Source organism: Neopelma chrysocephalum, unplaced genomic scaffold (genome assembly GCF_003984885.1).
Source record: "Neopelma chrysocephalum unplaced genomic scaffold, ASM398488v2 Primary Assembly neopelma1_84, whole genome shotgun sequence".
NCBI classification, from domain to species: domain Eukaryota; kingdom Metazoa; phylum Chordata; class Aves; order Passeriformes; family Pipridae; genus Neopelma; species Neopelma chrysocephalum.
Genome location: NW_020897746.1, coordinates 3,171,128 through 3,192,878, shown reverse-complemented (window position 1 = coordinate 3,192,878; position 21,751 = coordinate 3,171,128). Strand labels below are relative to the sequence as shown.

At 43.6% G+C, this 21,751-nt stretch overlaps 2 protein-coding genes across 6 annotated transcripts in view; one reads left to right on the top strand and one right to left on the bottom strand.

The window, feature by feature from the left end:
- TBCD (tubulin folding cofactor D) overlaps positions 1-13,115 on the top strand; it is a 117,226-nt gene extending 104,111 nt beyond the window's left edge. For 2 of the 3 annotated variants that reach the window (XM_027691476.1, XM_027691478.1), the window contains 7 exons: positions 418-539; positions 1,434-1,511; positions 7,022-7,111; positions 8,017-8,104; positions 9,346-9,455; positions 12,205-12,295; positions 12,749-13,115. In XM_027691476.1, the coding sequence (XP_027547277.1) occupies positions 418-539; positions 1,434-1,511; positions 7,022-7,111; positions 8,017-8,104; positions 9,346-9,455; positions 12,205-12,295; positions 12,749-12,760 (591 nt within the window). In that variant the 3' untranslated portion in view covers positions 12,761-13,115. The remainder of the gene's footprint in view (positions 1-417; positions 540-1,433; positions 1,512-7,021; positions 7,112-8,016; positions 8,105-9,345; positions 9,456-12,204; positions 12,296-12,748) is intronic. The other variant, XM_027691477.1, reaches the window with a different exon arrangement.
- The window catches only part of B3GNTL1 (UDP-GlcNAc:betaGal beta-1,3-N-acetylglucosaminyltransferase like 1), a 113,376-nt gene continuing 103,137 nt past the window's right edge, over positions 11,513-21,751 (bottom strand). For all 3 annotated transcript variants that reach the window (XM_027691481.1, XM_027691483.1, XM_027691482.1), the window contains 4 exons: positions 18,384-18,452; positions 17,073-17,147; positions 14,130-14,217; positions 11,513-12,521 (listed from right to left, as the gene is read on the bottom strand). In XM_027691481.1, coding sequence (XP_027547282.1) covers positions 14,137-14,217; positions 17,073-17,147; positions 18,384-18,452 — 225 coding nt within the window. In that variant the 3' untranslated portion in view covers positions 11,513-12,521; positions 14,130-14,136. The remainder of the gene's footprint in view (positions 12,522-14,129; positions 14,218-17,072; positions 17,148-18,383; positions 18,453-21,751) is intronic.

The window sequence follows — 21,751 nt, the reverse complement described above, 5'->3', positions numbered from 1 at the left end:
GCAGCTTGTCTGCATGGTTCAGTTCCATCAGCTGTTTAGTAAATATTACCTGGTGAACTCCTTGTATGCTTTTTAACTTTCAGAGTCATAACAGTGTTATTACTTGAAGTGAAGCAGGATAATCGTAGTGGTTTTGGGGATGTTTTGTTTTGGGGAGAAAAAAAATAAAAACCCTTTAATGTGGTCTTTTTTCCTGCAATGGCAAAACTTAGAAAGTTAAAAAGACCTCTTCCTTGAAAAAGGATTACTGAATGTAAAATAGCCATGATCCTCTTGGATATTGTAAGTGATTTATACATGTGGCTGCTGTTGGAACTGTGTTCCCAGTGCAGGGGTGCTCCTCAGTGCACAGCCAGTGTCTGTGTGTGTGGCAGTGGGTTTTTCCCTGTCCTTCATTGGAGATTCCTTCTGTTCCAGCTCAGATACTCTGCCCAGAGCCTGTTTGACTACATGAAGAAAATCCAGGGTGATCCCAGTGCTCTGGAGAGTTTCTGTGAGACGTTGCTCAAGGTCTTTGAGGACAACCTGCGGAATGACCGGTAATGGATTTCCTTGGCTTTTTTCCCCTTCAACTGCAGGGGTTGGAAGTCAGATGTGTGGCACATCAGTTTAAATCTGCCTAGATGGGGTGTATCTAGCCATGTGCATTTGCTTTAACACTTCTGGTTTTTGGAACAGCACAACCTTTGGTAAAATGTATAACCAAGGGGTGATGGTAAAATATTTTGCATATTCAGATTTTACAATCATAGAGTGGTTTGGGTTGGAAGGGACATTAAAGCTCATCTTGTTCCACCTCCTGCCATGGGCAGGGACACCCTTCACTATCCCAGGTTGCTCCAAGCCCTGTCCAACCTGGCCTTGGACACTTGCAGGGATGGGGCAGCCACAGCTTCTCTGAGCAGCCTGTGCCAGGGCCTCCCAACTCTCACAGGGAAGGATTTCTTCCTAACATCTAATCTAAACCTACCCTCTTTCACTTTGAAGCCATTCCCCCTTGTCCTAATGCTATTTTATTTGTATTTTGTTTCTTAACTGTTGAAATGAAAACATGGCTGTGATTATTCCTGTTGGTTCATTTGGTGTTGTAACTTCTGACACAGTCTGTGGAATACATTGTTTATATTCTAGAAAATAAATTAATATTTTCTGCTACTGTTAATTGTGTTTTCAGGACTCTGCAAGAGTAAAGCAGGAGTGTTGTTAATTAGTTTTTTTTCCTTTTGGCTGGGAGGGAGTGTCCCCTCAGCCAAGGAGGGTGGTTCAGCCAACACACACAAGTTCCCGAGCAACCCTCCTCTGTGTAAGTCAGGGTTCTAATTTAAATATGTGTAGGCACATAGGATGTTTCTTTCTTTGCTTCTGATTAAAAATAGTATATATCTGTATGCCAGGGAATGTATTTACATTGTTGAATCATTTTCTTTCCTCAGGGTGTCTGTGCCTCTCCTGACAATGCTGGACCAGCTGCTGGCAAATGGCTGCTTCGACACATTCACTGAGCAAGAGAAGTAAGTTGCTGGATGTCTTTTTGGTTTATTTTCCACCATCCAACAGGCCTCTTAAATCTTACCCTGGGTGCTGCTGATTGTTCTTCTAGGTGTGGGTGCACAGGGCTCCAGGTGTGAGTGTATATTGTAGCGTTTTCATTTTCCTGAAGTGGGACAGCTGAGACCCTTGAAAGGCTCTTGATAAAACCTTTGACTCTCACTTCAGTTACTGGTTCATTGTTTAACAACCAGGACATTAATCAAAGTCAATTTACATGTTTTACGTGGCATACTTGGACCAGTATCAGATCCATTCCTGCCTTTTCCAGCTGCCTAAATCCATGCCATTTGGGGTGCATTCCTTGCTGTACTGGGAGCCTTGAGCACTGGCAGTGTCCTGGTTTGATGCTGCAGAACAGTGTGTGCCTACAGGGTATGGCTTCCCCAGTCCCACTGCCTTGGTTAATGTGAATATCTCTGAAGAAGTTAATTAAGATTCTAATAGGAATAATAAAAAAGACACATCCCAGCTCTTTCCCTCCCAAGTTCAGTCTTCTGGAAAGTATTTAGTTCAGGAATGGATAAGCATGAGTAAGATATTCCAATATGAAATCATATTTTTTTGCAGATGTTTCAGAAAAGAATTATTTTAATTTCAGTAATATTAAAATCTGTTCCACAAGCTCTCCCAGGCAGCATCTTGGCACATCTACAGATGTTTGCAGAATTGTACAACGTGGATCCTATGAGCACATATCCAGGATTGGGAATCTGTTGGTTCAAGAATTGCTCACAGCAGCTAAATTTGAAAAGCATTTATCATTCTTAAAGTTTTAATTGAGCCTACTCTTGTCTTGAAGTGTGGTTTTAGATAATCTTTCTTAAATTGCATTTGGCAGTCTCTGTTTGAATGGGAATTTAAAATGAGTCAAAGACAGATGGAATGAATATTACTTGTTCATTTTGTAATCATGCCAGGGATCCGGGGCTTCCACACAGGCTCCAGGCTTCCCTGTTGGGGAAGGTGATAGATTATGGGTGGAAATCCCAGGTAAAGTCTTGTCTCCCACGTCAGGGGTCTCTAAACAAAAAGCACATGGTGGCATCGCTGCCTTTGCTGTGTGAGTGTCTCAGACTCAACCCTGTGGTGCCTTTGTGAGGCTTTGTGTAAAAAGGCCTGAAATAAAATCCAGGGTGATTGGGAAGGAAAGATTTTGAAGCTGATCCTGAGGTATTTCTTCCAGTTTGATGATGAAACCAAAGAAGAAACTTAATAATGAAACAGCCAAGTGAATCATTCTCATGTCAAGGGAGTGAAGTGCTGGCCTGAACTTGTTGTCGTAGAGAGTCCTGGAAGGGCAGAGCTCAGGAGAGTTTGGAGGCAGCTAAAAAAGATGGAGAGTTTACTTCCTGCATGTGACAGTTTTATTGTCACAAAGGTGCCTCCTGGAGCAGAGGTGACCATGAGTGAGTTACTGTGGATCCTTCACAGGGAGCCAGGTGAATGCTCAGGGCTCTGCTGTACACTCAGAGCCTCTGTGTGGATCAGCACATGGATGGATGAGCCCAAAATTACATTAGGGCAACATGTGCATTTTGTTACTCTGGTGTATGTCCTTTGGGTGCAGTTAGGGATGGAAACACTGATCCTGGCTCTGAGAAATACAGCACAGAATGAGCCTGAAAATTGAGACACGTCTCAGTGGCCTGAAAAGGCCACGTTGTGCTGCAGTGTCAGGTAGTTTTCAGACAGAGTGTGACTGAAGTAAGAGGGCTGAGATACATGGTTGTCTTTTTCCTTGTGGTGTTTGTTTCCCATTTAATCTCCTTCCCTCGTTTTTTACCACATTGGTCTGGGTAGAGTTTTAGCAAGGGAATTGGGATCTAGGATGTCTGGCATCAGGATTATACCTAAACCAGCAGTTTAACAGGCAACTGTCACGTTATAAAAAGGTATCTGCAAATGCATTTTGAAGTTTCAAATGGAAATTGTGCACTGTCCTGGAGCTTGGTTTTCTAATAAAACATCAGCAGTCCAGAGTGGGTAATATCCAGCAGTGCTTAATTTAACCAGGATTAGGAGCTGGATCAGTGTGACCCTTGTGAGGAGCTCAGTGCTCCAGTTAAAACCAGTTGCCACAGGGTGTCACTCCTGCCCTGCACAGGCAGAACCTGCCGGGCATTTTCCTGCCTCTTCACACCCTGCAGCTCATACAGTTTGGAACACAAAGCTGGAAATTTCTGGTGTCGTTTTTCAGCTGAATCTCAGTGTTGGGGAAGCTCAGTGTGCCTGGTGTGTGATCTCTGCAGGAGGACAAGTGAGCCCCTTTCCTCCTCCTGTTTGGAATGCTCGTGCTTAAGTGAGGTGCATTTGCCACGTGGGGTTGTTGCTCTGCCAGGGCCCTGCTGAACCTGCCAGCAGGGCTGGGAAGTGTGGGGTGAATACCTGTCCTGTAGGGTTGGAAATGAATCAGCTTTGGTGTCACCAGGGTCATCAAAAGGCTTTTGGAACCGGCTTCTCTGCTGTGCTTGGCTTAGTTTGAGCTGTGGTGTGAAAAGAGCAGCTCTGCCTGTCGTTTTCCAGGCTGTTATTTCTTACCTGTCTTAAGGTGACAAAAACCTGTGTGACCAGCACGAGAGGTTCCCCCTCCCTTGCCCTGGAGTGATTTGTATCACTGCATGAGGAATGGCATTGGAGAACTGCAGTGGGTTGAAAGTGCCTTTCTCCCAGTCAGCTTGAGGTGGTTCCTCAGCCTGTTTTGCTGTGTGCTCACAGATCGGGCCAAAATAAGAAGGGTGTGTGGAGGAAAGTGGGGGGCAAACCACTGCTCTGGGCAGCAGGGCAGGTGTGAGCTGGACCAAAGTGTTGGTGATGCTACAACATCACTCACCTGCTGCTCCCTGTCATTCCCCCTGCCCCGTGTGCCCTCCCAGCCCAACAGGGCAGCAGGTCTCAGCTGCAGTGTCCTTCCTTCTCCTGGTCATAAACCCCAAACCTCCTGATCCCATCCCTCTGTACAATTTGTGGAGTTGCACCCATGACAGTGTAGGGAGTGTTCATGGATTAGGGAGTGTTCATGGATTAGGGACTGCTGGAGGCAAAGGGCACACCTTGAAACTGAGCTCTTGGAAATACTGCTCTGAACTCACAGTGGCTGCTCCTCCAGCACAGAGGTACCTGTCAGCTCATGCTGGTGCTGGGACAAGGACAGGGAGGACAAAGGACAGTGAGCTGAGGCTGCTGGCAAAGCTGGCACTAATCATGACTCCTGTGGCTGCAGAGTTCTGCTGCTCCAGTGGGTGAGTGATCACCAGAGATGCTGAGGTTGCCCAGAGCCCAGATGGGTTGTTGGCTCCTTAGGAGCACAGTGAGATGGGTCTAATAACCAGTGCCACACGAACAGAACAGCTTTGGAATGACAATTCAGAATCTAATGCTTTCTGGAGTAGTAAGTGGCATTTCTCTTTCTCATTGTATGTATTTTACATATTCAACAGAAGCATTCAGGTATTCTCTCTATATTTTTTCTGGTGATCTTGCAGTGCTGTAAGATGGTGTGTGATCTCCAACTGGTGATTTCTATGTATTATGTGCTCCTGTGGATTTTTTTAAGCAGTTCTACTGCTATTGCATAACAAGCCATAAAGCAAAGATCTGGCAGTGGCTGGTGGCTGTTCCAGGGCCACCCTGAGTGGCACTGCTGAAACCCAGTTCACCTGGAGGAGGGAAAACCAGCATCTTTTGGCAGCACCACGTGTGCCCAATTTACATCAATGCAGAGACTTCAGACTGATCCCTTTTCCCGAGAGGCCGACGCTGTTCCTGCTGGCACAGTGCCCACACAGGAGAAGGAATTTTCTCAATTTCCTTTACAGAGGCCAAGCTATTTGAGTCATCTGAGATCACACATAGGTTAGGTTTGGTTATTGCAAATGTGGAATTGGCAGCTGACAGAAAGGAAAGTGCATCTGTTTTTAACACAAAATGCTACTCGTGAGGTTCCGTGTGTTAAATTTATTCCAGATGCTCTTGTTCCAATTGGTCTCTTTGTTGCTCCACTTCCCAGTGATGTCCCTGTTGTTCAACTGGTTTAAATCTCACCTAATTCACTATATTGCCTGGTCTGTGCTGAGAGCCAGGCATGCACTGCAGGGATTGTAATTAGCTGTCTACACAGGGTCTTTGTGTAATTGGGGGTGGGAGGAGGAGGAATTGCACCAAGGTAAGACAGAACACACCTCAGCATTCAAGGAGCAGTTCTCTCACCCACCCAGACAAATCCATGCCTGTGGACACACAGACTCATTCATGGTCTGTCATTGACACATTTTTTACCTTGATGGGTCCATGGTTTGTTGTTCAGTTTTTTAACCAAGTCACCATTTGCCAGTTCATGCTGGGATTTTAAGAATTTTTTAAAAGTAATTAAAACCCGCTAACTCTTGTCAGAAAACTCTATAGAACAAGGTGCATTACCTTAACAAAACATCCTGGTGCTCCTGGAAACATCTCATTTTAAATGTTCTGCCTTTCAGCAGATGACAGTACCCAGCTCTCTTCAGGAGTTTTTATCCACAGCTTTGAACGTGGTAGCAGAAAATGAATGTTACTATTTTTGCTTTCTGCTTTCCATACACAGTGCAGGGAGGTTTCCAAAATATGCAGCCCAGGGGTAATTGTGCTCACTAGACAAATATGAAATAGTTTCTTCTTGCATCTATGGCACTTCAGCCTTGAGTGTAGCAAGTAAAAGATTAAACAATTTGAACTGAAATAAAAGCATTAGTCCCTCTTTCCTTCTTTTTAATAGATCCTTGGAATAACTAACAGTACTTGTGTTTGTACGAGTGTCTGGGAAAGAGCTGTGAGAATCACGTTTCCCAGACTGTGTGGAAAAAGAAAAGAATTTGCTAAATATATTTAAAGATGGCTCCATGGCTCATCCACGTAATAGAACTGTGAGCCCTGTGTTTAATTACGTTGTCTGGAATCACTGAAGGAATTCAGCTCTGAAATGGTGGAGTAGTTAAGAACAACATTCATCCCCTTTTATGTGAAGTTTGGTTGGAGACCTCAGGGAATGACCAAGGCACCACAATGATACACAGACTAAATAACTGTTATTTGGCTGTGGGATATTGTAATTCCTGACAGACCATTGCTGATTGTGCCACACTCTGGTGTGAACACAAGCCATGGGGAGCCAGTTATCCTGCATGGACTGGATCCCTCTGGCTAAAAGGAGTTCACTGCTGAGCACACAGGTAGTAGCAATGTAAATAATTAATAGTAATTTCTTCCCTGCCAGGTTAAAAATTGAAAGGTCCAGTAACATGATGGCCAAAACCCCCTGTGTCCTCACCAAAGGCCTCCCAAAGCAGGATGAGCTCCTGGGGAGGAAGCACCTTCTACCCCACAGTGGTTCTTTCCTTGCCTTGGAAAGTTAATTTGGCATCTTGACAGTCATTAAATATCTTTGAAAGTCTACTGAAACCTACTGCTCACCTTTTTTTTCCTTTCCCATTTTCAGCCACCCCTTCCCAGTGAAGTTGTTCACCCTCTGTAAAGAAGAGATCAAAAGGTCCAAAGACATCCGGAAGCTTCGCTCCAGCATAGGAGTGTGAGTGAATGGAATCAACCCTTCCTCACAGAAAGGGAGGAGTATTTAAATCACCAGGTGTAACAGCTAGGTCTAGCTCATGTGGAATTTAAATGAAAAATGCACATGAATACATGTGAGCAAAGGTTGTGAGAGTGTCATGTGCTTCTGGGTGGTTGGGGTGAAACATGATCTGATAAAATTGAACAACTTTTAAAATGTTGATACTCCTAAAGAGGCAGGGAATCATTTGCTTTTTCTTTGTAGAGAGCTTGACACAGTGCCAATGACAAATATATATAATTAATTGATTAGGTCTTAGATGTGCACTGAAAACACCTGCAAAATGAGTGTCTGGCTTTAGGATAAAAGCCCTCACTCGGCTCAGGCAGCAGAGAGGGCAAAACCAAAATTTCCCAGTTGGAAAGGACAGTGCTGGGTGAGGAGAGGAGGGAAAAAGAGCAGGTTCAGTGGCAGAAACTTGGCAAAATCATCCCATAACAGTGTCAAGCAATGACTTTTATTGGCTGTCCTTTTATTTCTTTACTGGGAGCAGTTTCAGAGTGCAAGGCAGCCTGAAATGAGCCATAGCCCATCTCTGGTTTGTGTTTCCCCCTGACCTGCCCCCTCCATGCCCAGCCTTCCCTCTGCCCTCACTGTCCATGGCAGAACTTGCTTCACAGGTGGTTTTTAGCACAAATTTTGGTGCTGCTTGTCAAGTTTAACCTCACATTTGTACCTGGCACAGCCTGGGGCAGCCCAGTCACCCATCAGCACCTCCCAGACTCACCCTCAGTGTTTGCTTTCCCACAGCACTGGGAGTTTGGGATTTCCCATCCTTTTTCCCAATATATCTTCATCCTGATCCTCAAAATGTACCTGTGCATTTAAAACACATGATCTGGTCTTTTTCATATGTTTTCTAGGTTTTGTGGCCTGATTCAATTCCAAGGAGACATGAGAGAGAAAGTTTTCTTTCAGCTGTTTCTCCTCCTTTGCCATCCCTTTCCCATAGTAAGTACTGAAGACTTTGCATATTATCCATTTATTCTTTAAAATACAAATATAAACTAATGTAAAGTGCATTAAAGCACCATTCTTTTTAACAGGTATTAATGTATGGAACAACAGGTTTTATTTCTCAAGGATCTGCTACCTGCAGTGCTGCTCCCTGCAGCATCCCTGGCTGTGTCCCATGTGCTGCCCTTCCACCTCCAGGCCTTACTGGTTAAACTGGGAGCAAAGCAGGAGGCTCAGCCCTTTCTTTCTGTTACAGAGCCCCCAGCACAGGGAAGATCTGCTCATCATTTAGTGCTGAAAGCTCCAAGTAGATAATTTACTGTTAGTTCTGTGATACTTCTGAGAGTAGCAACACAGACGTAGCTCTGGTTCAAGGAAATTTGTTCTGTTTCCATGTTGTGTGTGTTTGCTCCATGAGGCATCCTTTGCTGGAGGGGCACAATGTAAGAAATGGGGAGAGATCATTTCAGGTTCACATTTTATGGGTATTTTACATCACAAAATGTGTTTTGTTTTTACAGATGGGTCAGTTTAATTTGGCACTGTTAGTCCAGAAATAATACTATAATTCCTTTGCCTTCCTTTGGTTACCATCAGGCTTTTGTCAAGAGAAAAAAAATTTGGTTTTGTTGGAATTTTGCTGTCTTCCAGTTAGCATCTTTCTACCTGTTGTGCTTCAGCAACCAGCCTGGCCAGCTCTGTGTGTGCACCCAATGTCACTGCTGACCTGAGCTCTGGGAAAAGAACAGGCACATGAACTGCTCCAGAACCCAGAGCAGGACAGGCTGATGCCATCTCTCAGCAGTTTTCCCAAGACTTTTGCTGATTCTTCTTCCAATCTCCAGACTGGGAAGTGGGTTTTATGAGCCTGCAGCAACCGAAGTTGGAGCCAGGCTTTGGCTCAGTGAGTCACTGCAAGGAATGTTCCAGTTGGGCCAGGCTCACATGGTTGAATTTATTCCCTATGAGGGACAGAGCTGTGGCCTTCCAGATGGGAAGTACTGAAGAGTTTAGGGAGAAACTGTAGGAATTCTTTGAAGTGCAGACATAGAATTCCCTGAGGTGCAAACACAAGGTCCCTTCCTGCAGCAAATCCCTGTCAGAGGCAGGAGTGGGCTCAGTGTCCACCATAACATGACAGCCAGTGTGAGGGACCAGTACCAGTGACAGCACTGGGCTCTTCCCTATGGATTGTGGATGCTTCCCTGACTCTGCCTGTGCCCCTTTCCCCACAGATCCGTAAGACCACGGCCAGCCAGGTGTACGAGATGCTGATAACCTACGGCGACGTGGTGGATCCTGCCATCATGGACGAGGTCATGGCCATCCTCAGTGACACCAACTGGTAAGTGCAGCTGTGCCAGACAGAAATAAGAGCTGAAATAATTTCTGAATGAACAGAAGTTTGATGGATGCCTTTGAGAGCTGGTGGGGAGGAAGCTGTAAGAAATTATTCCGTAGGTTCATCTATTTAATGCATTTAAAAGCATTGCTGCAAGGAATTCCTCTGTTCTAAAGAACGATCCAATTCACTCTCCCACTGAAAATGGGATGTGTAAAATCACCACTCGTTAAAGCAAAATACCTATATTTTTCTAACAGCATAAAAGGGGAGGAAATCTTGGAAGTTTTCCATGAAACAGAGACTGGGCTGTGCAAACAGTCAAACTGCAACTGCACAGACAGTTTCTTGGCATTTATGGCAGGATTTGGGGAGAGGAAGGATCTCTGCAAGCTGGAAAACAACAGAATTAGCAGAACAGCTCAAATCTCCCATGAAATGTAATTACTCAACATGCTACAAGTGCTGTATTCAAGCAAACATTTGGAATTGGAACAGTTTAGATGTTTCCCAGGCACATGATGGCATGAATTAAACAACCACTTTATAGAATGTAACTCATCTTTTTACCTACTCTTACCTGCACCTTTGGCCTCTTCCAAGGGCAGGTGAAGAGGGTCCTGTTCTCCACGAGCACAATCCACTGGAGCAGGACAGTGACTTTCAGGGCAGGGGACTGTGACAGGAGCAGGGACCCAGCATTTTGGCACTGGATTTTCCCTTTCTGCATAATTTAGCATTGAGCATTATCATTACCTGGGCAGATTGATAAAAGGCTGCAGGGCTTGGAGATCTGAGGGAACATGGATTTCTAAGGTACTATTTAGTTTATTACTTTTGCTGCCACGTTCAACATTTTCCCTTGTCCCAGACCTGGGCCATGGGGCTGCTGCCCCACACAGCACAGTTGATACAAGAGAAGAGACAGATATATAAAAAAATATATAATTTATTTAGTCATTATAATAAATGGCTTTTTGTCTCCACTGACATTTCATGGAAATAAAATTATCCCAGACAAGTTCAAAGAACAAATACACCTTCAGGCTGGATCACAGATTTGCAGACTCCATGCTACATTGTTTGACTTTTATGTACTTTCCAGTTTATTTCTGTGCTGGAGCTTAAATAACTTTATATTTGGGAAAAGAAAACTAAGTTTGTTATTGTGAGGGATGGCTGCTGCTCTTTTTCTGAATTTTCCAGTGCAAAATTAGAGCAACAGTCTCAGATTTGAAGGATTGGTTACCAGCAATTCTGCCTGTGGTTACAATTCCTTGTTTAACTGCACATGGAGGTTTAGGATTGTGTTTGGGGTGACTCAGTGCTCGCTTATGAAACCTGCATTTAAGAGCAGACTCGCTCAGAAATTGCATTAAGAGTTTTAACAGAATTACTGGAGCAGGATGAGATGGCTGCTGTCACCAAGGGGTGGTTTCAGGGCCAAAATTAGAAGTCCAGGAAAAGCAGTGGTAGTTCAGCTCTGCTTATAAAGGGGTTACTACAACAAAGCAAAATATTCCCCCCAAACCACTCCAGAAAAATAAATACTGTGTTTTCACCTTGTCATTTTTAGGGTGTGCCTGGTTTATTCTGGCCTGGAGCAGGCCCTGAGTACCCTCTTGCAGTGAGGCCATTGCTCTGAGATGAAAGACAAAACTCGTTTACTCAAAACTTAATTGTTTAATCTTGGTAGATTGGAGCTGTTTACAGAAGAAGAGATTTGAAGCAGTTGCTGAGTGTCAGAGTGAGCTGCTCGTTATCCTCAAGTTCTCTCAGTGCTAAAATAATCATTGTGAATTCTGAATTACACCAAGCACTGAGAGCAGGAAGCCAAATGAGAATTGGTTTGGGGGAAGATGGTAATTACTGGGATACACACATTTGTTCCTTTGGGGCCTACAGAGAGTTTATCATGCAATTGTGTCATGCAGAGTTTAAACAAATTACTCTATAAATAATACATGTTGTTTAGCCACAGGAAGGTTTCCAGGAGTAAATAAGACACATTGTCCAAGGTGTAAAAAAAGAAAGTTCAGGTTATTTCTGACTTGCCTTTCTTTGCTTTTTCTCTGTAGTTTTGGACTCTGTTTATGTGCCAAGAGTTAAATTTGTAATTAATTGCTCATTTACAGTCGTTACTTAAGAAAACCCAAATAAATGTCCTGCCCTGGTGAGCAGGACCAGCAGCCTCCCAACATTCCAGTTTGAGGGATGGGATTCTGCCACATGGAAAAGAATTCTGGTTGTAGGGATTTGGGGCATTTGGGACCTTTTTTAACTGACAGTTCTGGAAGAAATTATCTCATGGACATGATGCCATTTCAGAACTTTTTTAAAAGCCTCACATATTTTAGGTTTGGATTTTTCTATTTCAGGACAAAGCTTCTGGAGAGTGTAGAGTGTTCTCCAAATCCAGTAATGTTAGAGAATAAATTACTGAACTTAGGGTTGTATGAATAAGTGCTTTTTTTTTTAATATAAAACTCTGAAAGAATAGTCTTGGACACTTTAGTAGCAAGTGGTTACCTGTGGCAGACCTGGTGTGTATTTATGGGTTATCTGGCCTAAGATGGTACAAAAATGTTTCATTATTCTTAAAATGTGACAGAACAAAAACTCCTTGAATTTGAAATATACACAAAACAACATCATAATCCAGTAGTAACATGGATCACTTAGGATGTTGTATGACTATGGGCACCTTCAGGTTTTAATTTGTGAATTAACTGGCAAACCTTTCCTCCCCCAGGGAAGCAGAACTGCCCGTGGTGAGGGAGAGACGCAACTGCCTCTGTGACCTCCTGAAAGTGCCCAAACCTCAGCTGGTGTCCAAGGTACAGGTGGGAATGTGCTCCAGGGGGTTGTTTGTTCATGGAGGTGTCCCTGTGCACCAGGAGGGGTGTCCTGAGCCAGCAGCAGAACACGTGGAGTGGCTGAAGCTGCTGCCTTGAGCCCTTCCAGCCTCCTTCCCTGGGAGCATCCCAGGCTGGCAGTGGGACATCTCAGACACCACCCAGCAGGGACATGATGCAGCACAGATGTTCAGACACTGCTCCTCTGCCCTTCTTGGAGAAAGGAAAAAACACAAAAATCTTCCCACTTGCACCAGCAGGATGATGATGTGAGGTGTTGTGCAAAGCACAGGATTCCAACACTGCCCGAGAGGAAGAATGGGATATAAAAGGATAAATTCACAGGGAGACAGACTGTAGGTCCCATGTCACTCCAATGCAGATAGTTTGGCATTGCCTATCTGCTCCCTGTGACCTTTCTTTTTCCTCTCTCTCTGGCAGAGTTCAGCATGAGGAAGCTGCAGCCACTGGTCTGTACCTGGAGCTCGTGGCTCCAGTGCCACGGGGATGGGAGCAGGCTGTGCCATGGCATCCTGACATGCTGGAGCTCAGCAGGAGCTGAGCTGGACACTGCTGGACAGAGGAGGCAGAGCCTGTCTGAAAGCACAGTGCAGATGTGCCACAGGAAGGCAACCAAAACCCACTGTTTGCAGTTTTTAATGTCGTTATGTGGCAGGTCCTTGTCATGCTCTGTCACTCTGACCTGTCTGTTCTGATGTCAATGATTTGTATGTTCCAACTGACCAGAGCTTGTGCTTGCTGTCCACACACTGAGTATTAAACCTGACCTGCTGCACTGCTCTCTAAAGCATTGGTTTTTCATCAGGTGGAGAAATCTGTTGCTCCTGTGCCACAGTCAAACAAAAAAAATCCAAGTTCATTTCAGCTAAAGCCTCTCTTAAATACTCTTTATGTAACTAATTCAGGCAAATGGTTTCTGTGCTAAAGTAGCTTTAGGGATGAAGCTTTAGTTTACTGAAGACTAGGGGTGAATCAGTTCTTCAAGCACCTGCCAGGAATCCAGTCCATTTCTTACTCCTATAAAATGAAACTGCTCCAACACTGATCTTTAGTGAGACTCCTGTGACAGGGAGGGCAAATGCACAGGCCACATGATATTGTAAATACACTGTTATTTCATGGCTCTAATTAAATCCCACTCTCCCAGCACTTGAACAGGGGCTGTGTGTTTATAGACACATCTCTGCAAATGTGATGATCCTGCTCTTTTAGGATATTAATTACAATTGACTTCTGGTCTCTAGAATCTGATTCAGTCCCAGAGAAGAGCCACCCATGAGCCACCCAACTCCACTCCCCACTGTCACTTTATCCTGAGCCTCCACCATCCTCCTTCTCAGCTGTACAGGTGGTGTCACAGACACAGCTGTCCTGCTCACACAGCCCCAAATCCAAGGATGTTCCCCTTGAATCCCAGTCCTGGCCCTGTGCAGAGCCCTTGGCAAACACCAACAGCTGCTCCTGGGAGCAGGGAAAGGGTGAGAGCCCCAGGCAGTGTGTGACAAAAACCTCTCTGCTCTTCCAGTGCTTCAGGCTTTGCCTGAGGCTTCCCTGTGGTGACAGTGTGGTCTGGGCTGTGTTCGATGGATATTTAAATTAGAAATATACAGTTTAACAGTCAAACTGAGTGATGTGCCATGAGCACACAGCATTACCCGTGGTATAACTGTGACCTCCCTTAGGAAGGGGTTACTCAGCCCAAAGATTAAATTAATGAAGCACAAATTACTAAAAAATTCTAAACCCCTGAAGACTTTGGTCTTTCTGCACCCATAACACAGCTTCGGTCCCACTGCCTCACCTTGGGTTTAGTTAAAGTGATAATAATCCATCCCTTCCTTCAGGTTCAGCATGTCCAGGTTTGCTTCAAACACTCCACCTGTCAAATCCTGCAAGGGGAGAACAAGAGAATTAAATCAATCAAACAAATTCATTTCAGGTTGTAACAAGTTTGGGTAACTTAGTTCTTCAGACCACAGAAGAAAATCCAATTTGCAGAACTAAACAAATAAACCAAGGTTCAGAAATGTTTCCATTCAAAAAAATTAAGTGTCTGTTGAAAAGTTAGTGTTCAAATCAGTCTGGGGGGATATCAGACAAATCATCAGCTCACTCCTGTGCTGCTCTGTAGCTGCTCAGCCCAGCTCTGCTCCTTTTGTTTCCTAATGCAGGCATTGGCAGAGAATGGGCCAACTTTGACAAAACAAGTGGTTGGGCTGGATTTTGAGCACTGATTAGCTTGTCTGATAAAACAAACCTTTCATCAGGCAACTGAAATACTCTGCAGAGCTAAAGGTGTTTCCTTTTGAGCCCCCACTTGTGTTATCGGGACAGGAACCGGGGAGGTTTGTTCCATGAGCAACCTCAGTGATGTCACTAAGAAAACATGGCAACTTCAGCATTTCTGAGCATTTCTGCTGGGGTCTTCCTGGAGCCCTTAATCCTACTGAGCTTCAGGAATGCCACCAAAAAAAACCCCCAAAAACCTAATTAAAGCTGACAATACCAGAGGAGGCAGATAATGCGATTGCTCGTGTTCTTGTGTTGGTCCAGAGCAGCACCAGTGAAGTTTAAACAATGTAAAACACCACTGTGAGCGTGTTTAGGATGGGAAATTACAAAACTGAATCCAGATAAAACTGTGGAATTAAAGAAGGTGTAATGCTAGACTTGGCTAGAAGAATTGGATTTAAAAAAAATTACTCTGGATCTTTAATGAACCTGAATTTAGAAATGAAGGTTTGTCTCCTTTGGAGGACTGTGCATCCAGCTTCCCCTGGACACACTGGGAGCATGTCAAAGACACCTAATGATTATCAACATGCCAAACTGGTCCACCTGCAGAACTTGCCACTCACATCAACAGGGAATTCTCCTCAGAAATGAAGGTCGTGATGTGACCTTTAGCCTCCACTAATGATTCCATAAACCCAAAATTCCACAAGTTAGGACATAGGGTATGGAACAGTTGTGTTAAGCGTGCTGGAAAAACAACCTGCTCTACAGAAGGGTAAAAAAAAATATAAAAGAGCCCAGATGCTAAATGAAGTGGGAGAGTTAAACAGAAATCTTTCATCTGCACAACCAGGCAGGGCCGCACAATAACTGGTCTAACAGCAAATTTTCTGAAAACTTTACACAATCACACTACTTTAATTGCTGCAACAGAAAAATACAAATCCCTTTCATTTCCAGCCCTTGGAATCCAAGCCAAAACAGGGCACAATACAGCATTTTCTAAGTATTTTGCTTTTACCTCCAAGTGAGAGCAAACCCAGAGCACAAGCCCTTGGGTGAAGTGGTTCTGCAGCGGCTGCTCTGACCAGATACAGCCACACTTTTATCCTCCTCAGCACAAACTTACACACACACAGAGCAGAATTCCAGCTCCAGCCCTTTTGTGAAGCCACTATAAAATGCAAACTGAGCAAAGATCAGAGGATTCCTGCTTCTTCCAGAAGGATTTGCACTGGTACCAAAGCCTGAAGAAATAAATAAGCCAACACTGCTCCAAGGACGTGGCCAACAGAGTCACTTCTTGTAAACAACCCACTTAATAAACACATCTAATCTCCAAAATCACCCTCTTAGAGCTGCACAGAAACATGCAGGTTTTGTCTGTATCAAAATGAAAAATAATCCCCTACCAAGAATAGGAAAATAAAGCCAGTAAAGCCCCTTAAAGGACACCTCCTTCAGAAGAAGAATGGGGATAAACTTGGGTTGGTAAAGAATAAGCAAGCAGAAAATGCTCAGTGGCCATCGGTGGAAAAATAGACTGAAATCCCAACTGAAGTCATGGAGCAGAGTTTTCAGACAAGATGTTGTATAATAGTCTCATTGTAAGGGCTTCCCAGATTAAATGTGCTTTAGAACAGGTTGCACAGATGTTTTGTCTGGGGACTTCAACCCGCAATCGTACGTAGTATGAAAAATTCAATTAGTTGTAATATTACTTGCTGATCCAAGAGTTTTATCAACCAAGAGTACATGATAATGCCCTGAGGCACTTTCAGTCTGGCTTTACAACCCATAGTTATGATCTCAGAGTTGATGGTGAGGGTGGGAGTGCCAAGTTAAAAGCAGGCTGTACCAGAAGAGATGAGATTCAGCTAATCCATCTCTGAACAGATCTAGGCCAGTGTTAAAACTGTCAGTGTTTGTGTGTAGCTGCAGGTTTTAGTTACTGTCAGAGTTTTTGACTAGTGTTTGCAACTGGAATGCATTTGCTATTTTGCCTTAAAGCTTCTGTGTTATCCCATACACTGTGTTACAACAGCAAAAGAACTGCTGCTTATCATCTTCTAGTTATGTTATTAGGTCAATTAAACCAATTGAAATAGGTTACCACAGTCAGGCACAGAAGATGGTTCAGAACTGGCAGTGCCAAACAAAAAGGCTTATAAGGTCTGATTTAAAAACCAAAGCCTTTGCCATACATGGGGCTGCAAAATATCAGGACTAAAGGAGAGCAGGTGGCTGAGTGCATGTGTTCATTTGTGTTTATAATGGTGTTGGGTAAGGAAGTACAACAGATCCAAGCTCCTGTACCTTTCCTTACTCTTCATTCTACCCAATACTGCTGGTTTAAATCCCTGAAATACCCTGCACAATCAATTTGATAAAAAAGGCCATTCAATTGCATAGCAGAAGCTTCTGGGAGAAGCTGCTTTGAGTAAATAGAAACTCATTTTCCCAAGGAGCAAATCCTGCTGCTGCAGGTGAAGCAGCAGGTGACACTCACCAGCTTCACACAGATGATGAAAGGTGGAGCTGCATCTCTGAAGTGACACACAGGGACCTTTGGTTTTGGTCTCTCCTGCAGGAAAAGGCAGCAGAGAGACACACAGGTGACTTGTTTGGTTTTAGGAGCTGCTAAACTCTAAAAGGGGAAAAGATTCTTGTGAGCCTTCATGATGAACAGAGCAGCTGGTCCCACCCTCACTCCTTTGACTGGCATTTCAGTGTCCCTTATTCCTGTGCCATCACTTTTCAGTGCAATTGTGTTTCTTTGAGTGAAGTTACACATCACACAGATCTGAATTTGGAGCTTTCTGCTGCTGAAAGGAGCTGGTCTCTCCTCCATTGCTTTTCCCCTACCTCCAAGCTTTCAGCTCTTCCCTAAACAACCCTCTCTTTGATTCCATTGCAAGGTAAGCAGCTTCAACAGCCTACCCTCCCCAAAAAAATACATTCTTTCTTTTTTTGGTGGATTAATTTTTTGCCACTTGATTGAGCTACATCAGCTCCTGTGCATCAGAGCATCAGAGCAAAAGAGCAGAGATGGAGGAGCATCTTTCCCTCCCTGTGGAAGTCACTGAATGGCTTGTGCCCAACTGGGACTTCACCATGGATCCCAGCTGCAGAATTTCCTAAGGATTCACCACAGGTTGCAGCACAACCTTCTTTATGATTGACCCAAGAGCATGGGTGTGTCTTAGGAAGACAAATGCCCAGGATCTGTATCAATCATACTGACACTGGTAGGCAGGGAGTCCTTAGCATTGCAGGTCAAAATCTTGATTCCCAATTTCTTTCATGCAGCTCAAAGCACTCCCTGGCTTCCCAGTACAGAACCTGACTGGACAGTTCTAGGCTAAGCAAAAGCTGTACCTGAGGAGGGGCCCCTCCTGCCCTTCCACCCTCCCTCAGTCCTACTCCCATCACACACAAGGATCTTGCAACCTCAAGGTAATTTGATTCACAAGATAACTTGCTCAAAAACTTTTTATTTTGAGGGTTCCTTTCCCTTTTATCCACCGTAAACCAAATTCTACTCCCACTTAAAAGAAAAACCTGTCAGTGAAGACTGTGTTTTACCCATCCTCAGAATCCATTCAGAGTATGGATTTTTGTCTTTCCAAACTGACTGCAGTGAGTGTGAGGCCCATAGTTGTGGCTCCAGTGTCAATCCCCAGCCCTCCAGTCTTCTCTCACAGCCTCCTTACCAAAGTGAGTTGCTATGTAACATTTAAAATCAATGAAACACTCCTTCATCACATTTCCCAGGACACTCCAGGTCACAGTAAGGAACACAAGAGTGGTCATAACTCACCTCAGATTCCTCATAAGTGTAGAATCCTTTTGTTATTTTCTTTTCATCAACATCACAAAAGGCAATGACCTGGAACAGAGGAACAGAGGAACAGAGCATTTCAGTAGCAGGGTTTCACCTGTAGTGTAACCATGGAAGGAATGCTGCTGGCATGGGATGGACACAGGGATAGGGCAACACACCCTGGGCCTCCTACAGGGCCTAAACATTTATTAAATCCTTTCTGGGTGTACCTTAAGGAGTTGGGCAAACTCTGCAGTTGTTTATGAGCACATTCTGTTTTCAGGAGCACGAGGACAGGTGATCAAAGCCACTGACTGTGGCAGAGAACATCTGTGAGATCACCAACTTCATCCTCAGTGACGTGCTGAGAAACCTAAAACCAGAGACCAGTCTCCACATTTTGGCACTCCCACTAAACACCCAAGATAATACAAACCTTCTTTTATATAATAAAGCAGAATAGAATGTACCACCAGACACCCCAGGACAGTGGTGCTGCACCACTGCTTTGGGTGCTCTGGCAATACCAACCTCAATTCTAGGGCATAGCACACCAAGTTTGGGAATTCCTATGGATATGGACTCGTATTTTTCAACTGAAAAGTTCAGCAGATTTGGTGTTTAAACACATATAATTACTGCTCCATTTTGGTTATTCTTACTGGAATTATGGAAGCATTATTTGCAGCCCGAGGTGCCAAATATTTTAGATGGTGTTTTATTTCCTCATAAATATGCAGGCAGAATAAATGCCTGCCATCCAAAATACACAGTGGCCTTATTTTTTGAGCCATTAGGTTGCCAGGAACATTTTGGAAGACTTTTTAAAATAAACATAGCTGTGTCTTCCTCTGCCTCCCATTGGGTCTATTCAGATGATCTACACGGAGCTCTTATGCTGAAGCAGAACAGTGGAGACAGTTGAGGTCTTACAGAAATCAATTATTCTGCTGAAAGCTGGATAGCAGCTTTCATATCTTTTTAATTGCTCCATTAAAAATTGATTAACAACACTTACTGCTGAGAAAAATTGAAAAGCCAAACAGCTGTTTATTAATTTATTAAGTTAGAGAAGGGTGCAAAAGCCTGGCTTGTTTTCCATGTCTAAAATCTTTCTCACACATTTTCTTCCTGTGATTAAGATGGTTTTCTTTTACCTAAAGTGACCTCATTCTGTTTGTGCAGAGGGAAACACTGGTTTTTTTTGATACCATAATATCACTTCCTTAATTAAACATCAATGGAAGAGAATGCAAACAAAAGTATCAAGGGATTACAAATAGGGCTGCAAACCACCACTGTATCTGGAAAATGAGCTGATAAACTGGAGGAGGTGGGCAGGGATAGTCCCTGGAACCACTTAGAGGGAGGCATTCAGACCTGGGAAATGGGCTGCTTGAAAACAGGCACAAAAAGAAATAAAGATCAGAACATTAAGGAAAGGAAACGTTAAATGTTCATGGTGGGGCTTTGTGACTAAAGGAATCCCATCACAGGCCAGCAGATCCAGACTTGTGCTCTGGATGATCCTGGTGCAGGGATTGCACTGAGGACACTTAACACCCCTGTTTCAGGCATTATAATGGAAATAAAAAGAAAAGGGGGAATTCAGGGCAAAACTAGGAAATTACTGGACACTGTCCCAGGTGTCTGTGGCTGGTGCAGCTGGGTTAGACAGTGACACACACAAGCAGCTCCTTCAAGCACAAGCTAAGAACCAGGGGAGCTTTTTTTTCCTCTTAACCACAAATTGATAACACTTTACATCCCTGACCCTATTTCCATGCCCACTGTAATGCTTTATTGGAGTTGAAAAATCAGATGGTGTGACCAGAGCACAGTAAACTACATCCCAAATTTTCCTTTACCCATCCTATTTCCATGTGTACATACACACATGGATATAAATACGTTGTGTCCATGAAGGGAAGCAAGTAGAGGCCACTGGAGAGAGGTTCCTTAGGTGTGTTAAGCACCTTTAAAATTCTCCAATATTCTGCAAATCTCACTGTCACAACTAGTGTTTTACTGTCCTAGAAGCTGTAATCATAATAAAATTTAGCAGGGTGTGCCCTCACTGACAACCCAACAGAGTTCTAGGAATGAACACTGTACAGTACAGTGACTTATCTTCCAGTAATTGAAGCTATTTTTGCAGCTGCTTATGCTCCTATAGACATTAAAAACCAAAATAAACCACCAAAATTCATGACACAAGGTAAAGTGAAATTCTATCTACACTTCACTGTCAGTAACTGGGAACTCAGCTGTAAGATCTGTGCTGGGAAGTGTCACAGTGTTCAACTCCAGTGTGTTATACCAGTTAACAGAAACCCTGACTGGTGCCTAGACTTCTTCTCAACATGAATTAATTTCTTCTCAATATCCAACCTAAATCCACTCTCTGCCAGTTTAAAACCATTTCCCCTTGCCCTGTCACTACATGCCCTTGTAAATACTCTCTCTCCAAAGACAGTTCTGCCAATAATCATAATCCTTCCTCTCACCCTGGGCCATAACTCAAAAGTGCCAAGTGCCTTTTCCATCCTGACTCCCCAGCTCCCAGAACATCCCACACATGAAACTGGGAAGAGCAGCTCCAAGAAAAAAATAATACAGGTGAATCTGTGACAAATTTCTCCTGGAAAACAGAAACAACTCGAATCCTTTTCCGAGTTCCCACTGAGGTATCTCCCTCTGTAATCCTCAATGGACTCAGCCAGCTTAAAATCTGATATTTACAGTAGAGTAAAACAGGTCAGACTTGAATGGGCAATTTTTCTGCCAGGCAGTTCACCATGTGGGTGGCCAAAAATCTAAGTCAACTGTTTTTCTGACACACGCTATTTATTTTCCAATTAAAGCAAAGCCATGTCTGGAGTCTAAATACAGGAGTTAGGCACAGTTGTTTATCCTATAAGGAGAACTCAGGGCATCAGGCTTATGTGAGTTATTTACTTTATACTCTATCAGGATAAACCCAGAGTTACCTATTTATTTTCCTGCATTAATGGGCTTCTTTCTTGTAGCTTTTATGATGACCATCTATCCATACATGAACTCCTGCCTCCCTGGGAGGAACCTATGAATTATAAAGCCATAAAACAGTCTCAATTTGCTGTTTTTCTTCCCTCTTTTTAGCAAAATGACTCTTTGGCAATGCCTCTGACAGTGTGACACCATTTAAGCTTACAGAGTCCTTATATCACACTTCAGTTTTATCAAAATATATAAATTATTACATATTTTTGTTTTCAACATCACTTGTATGAAAATCTATACAATTCCAAAACAAAGGAAAAAGACTGCTAATTCAGCTCAAAACTTGGGGACACAGCTGGGTATCTGTTATAGACAAGTTATGG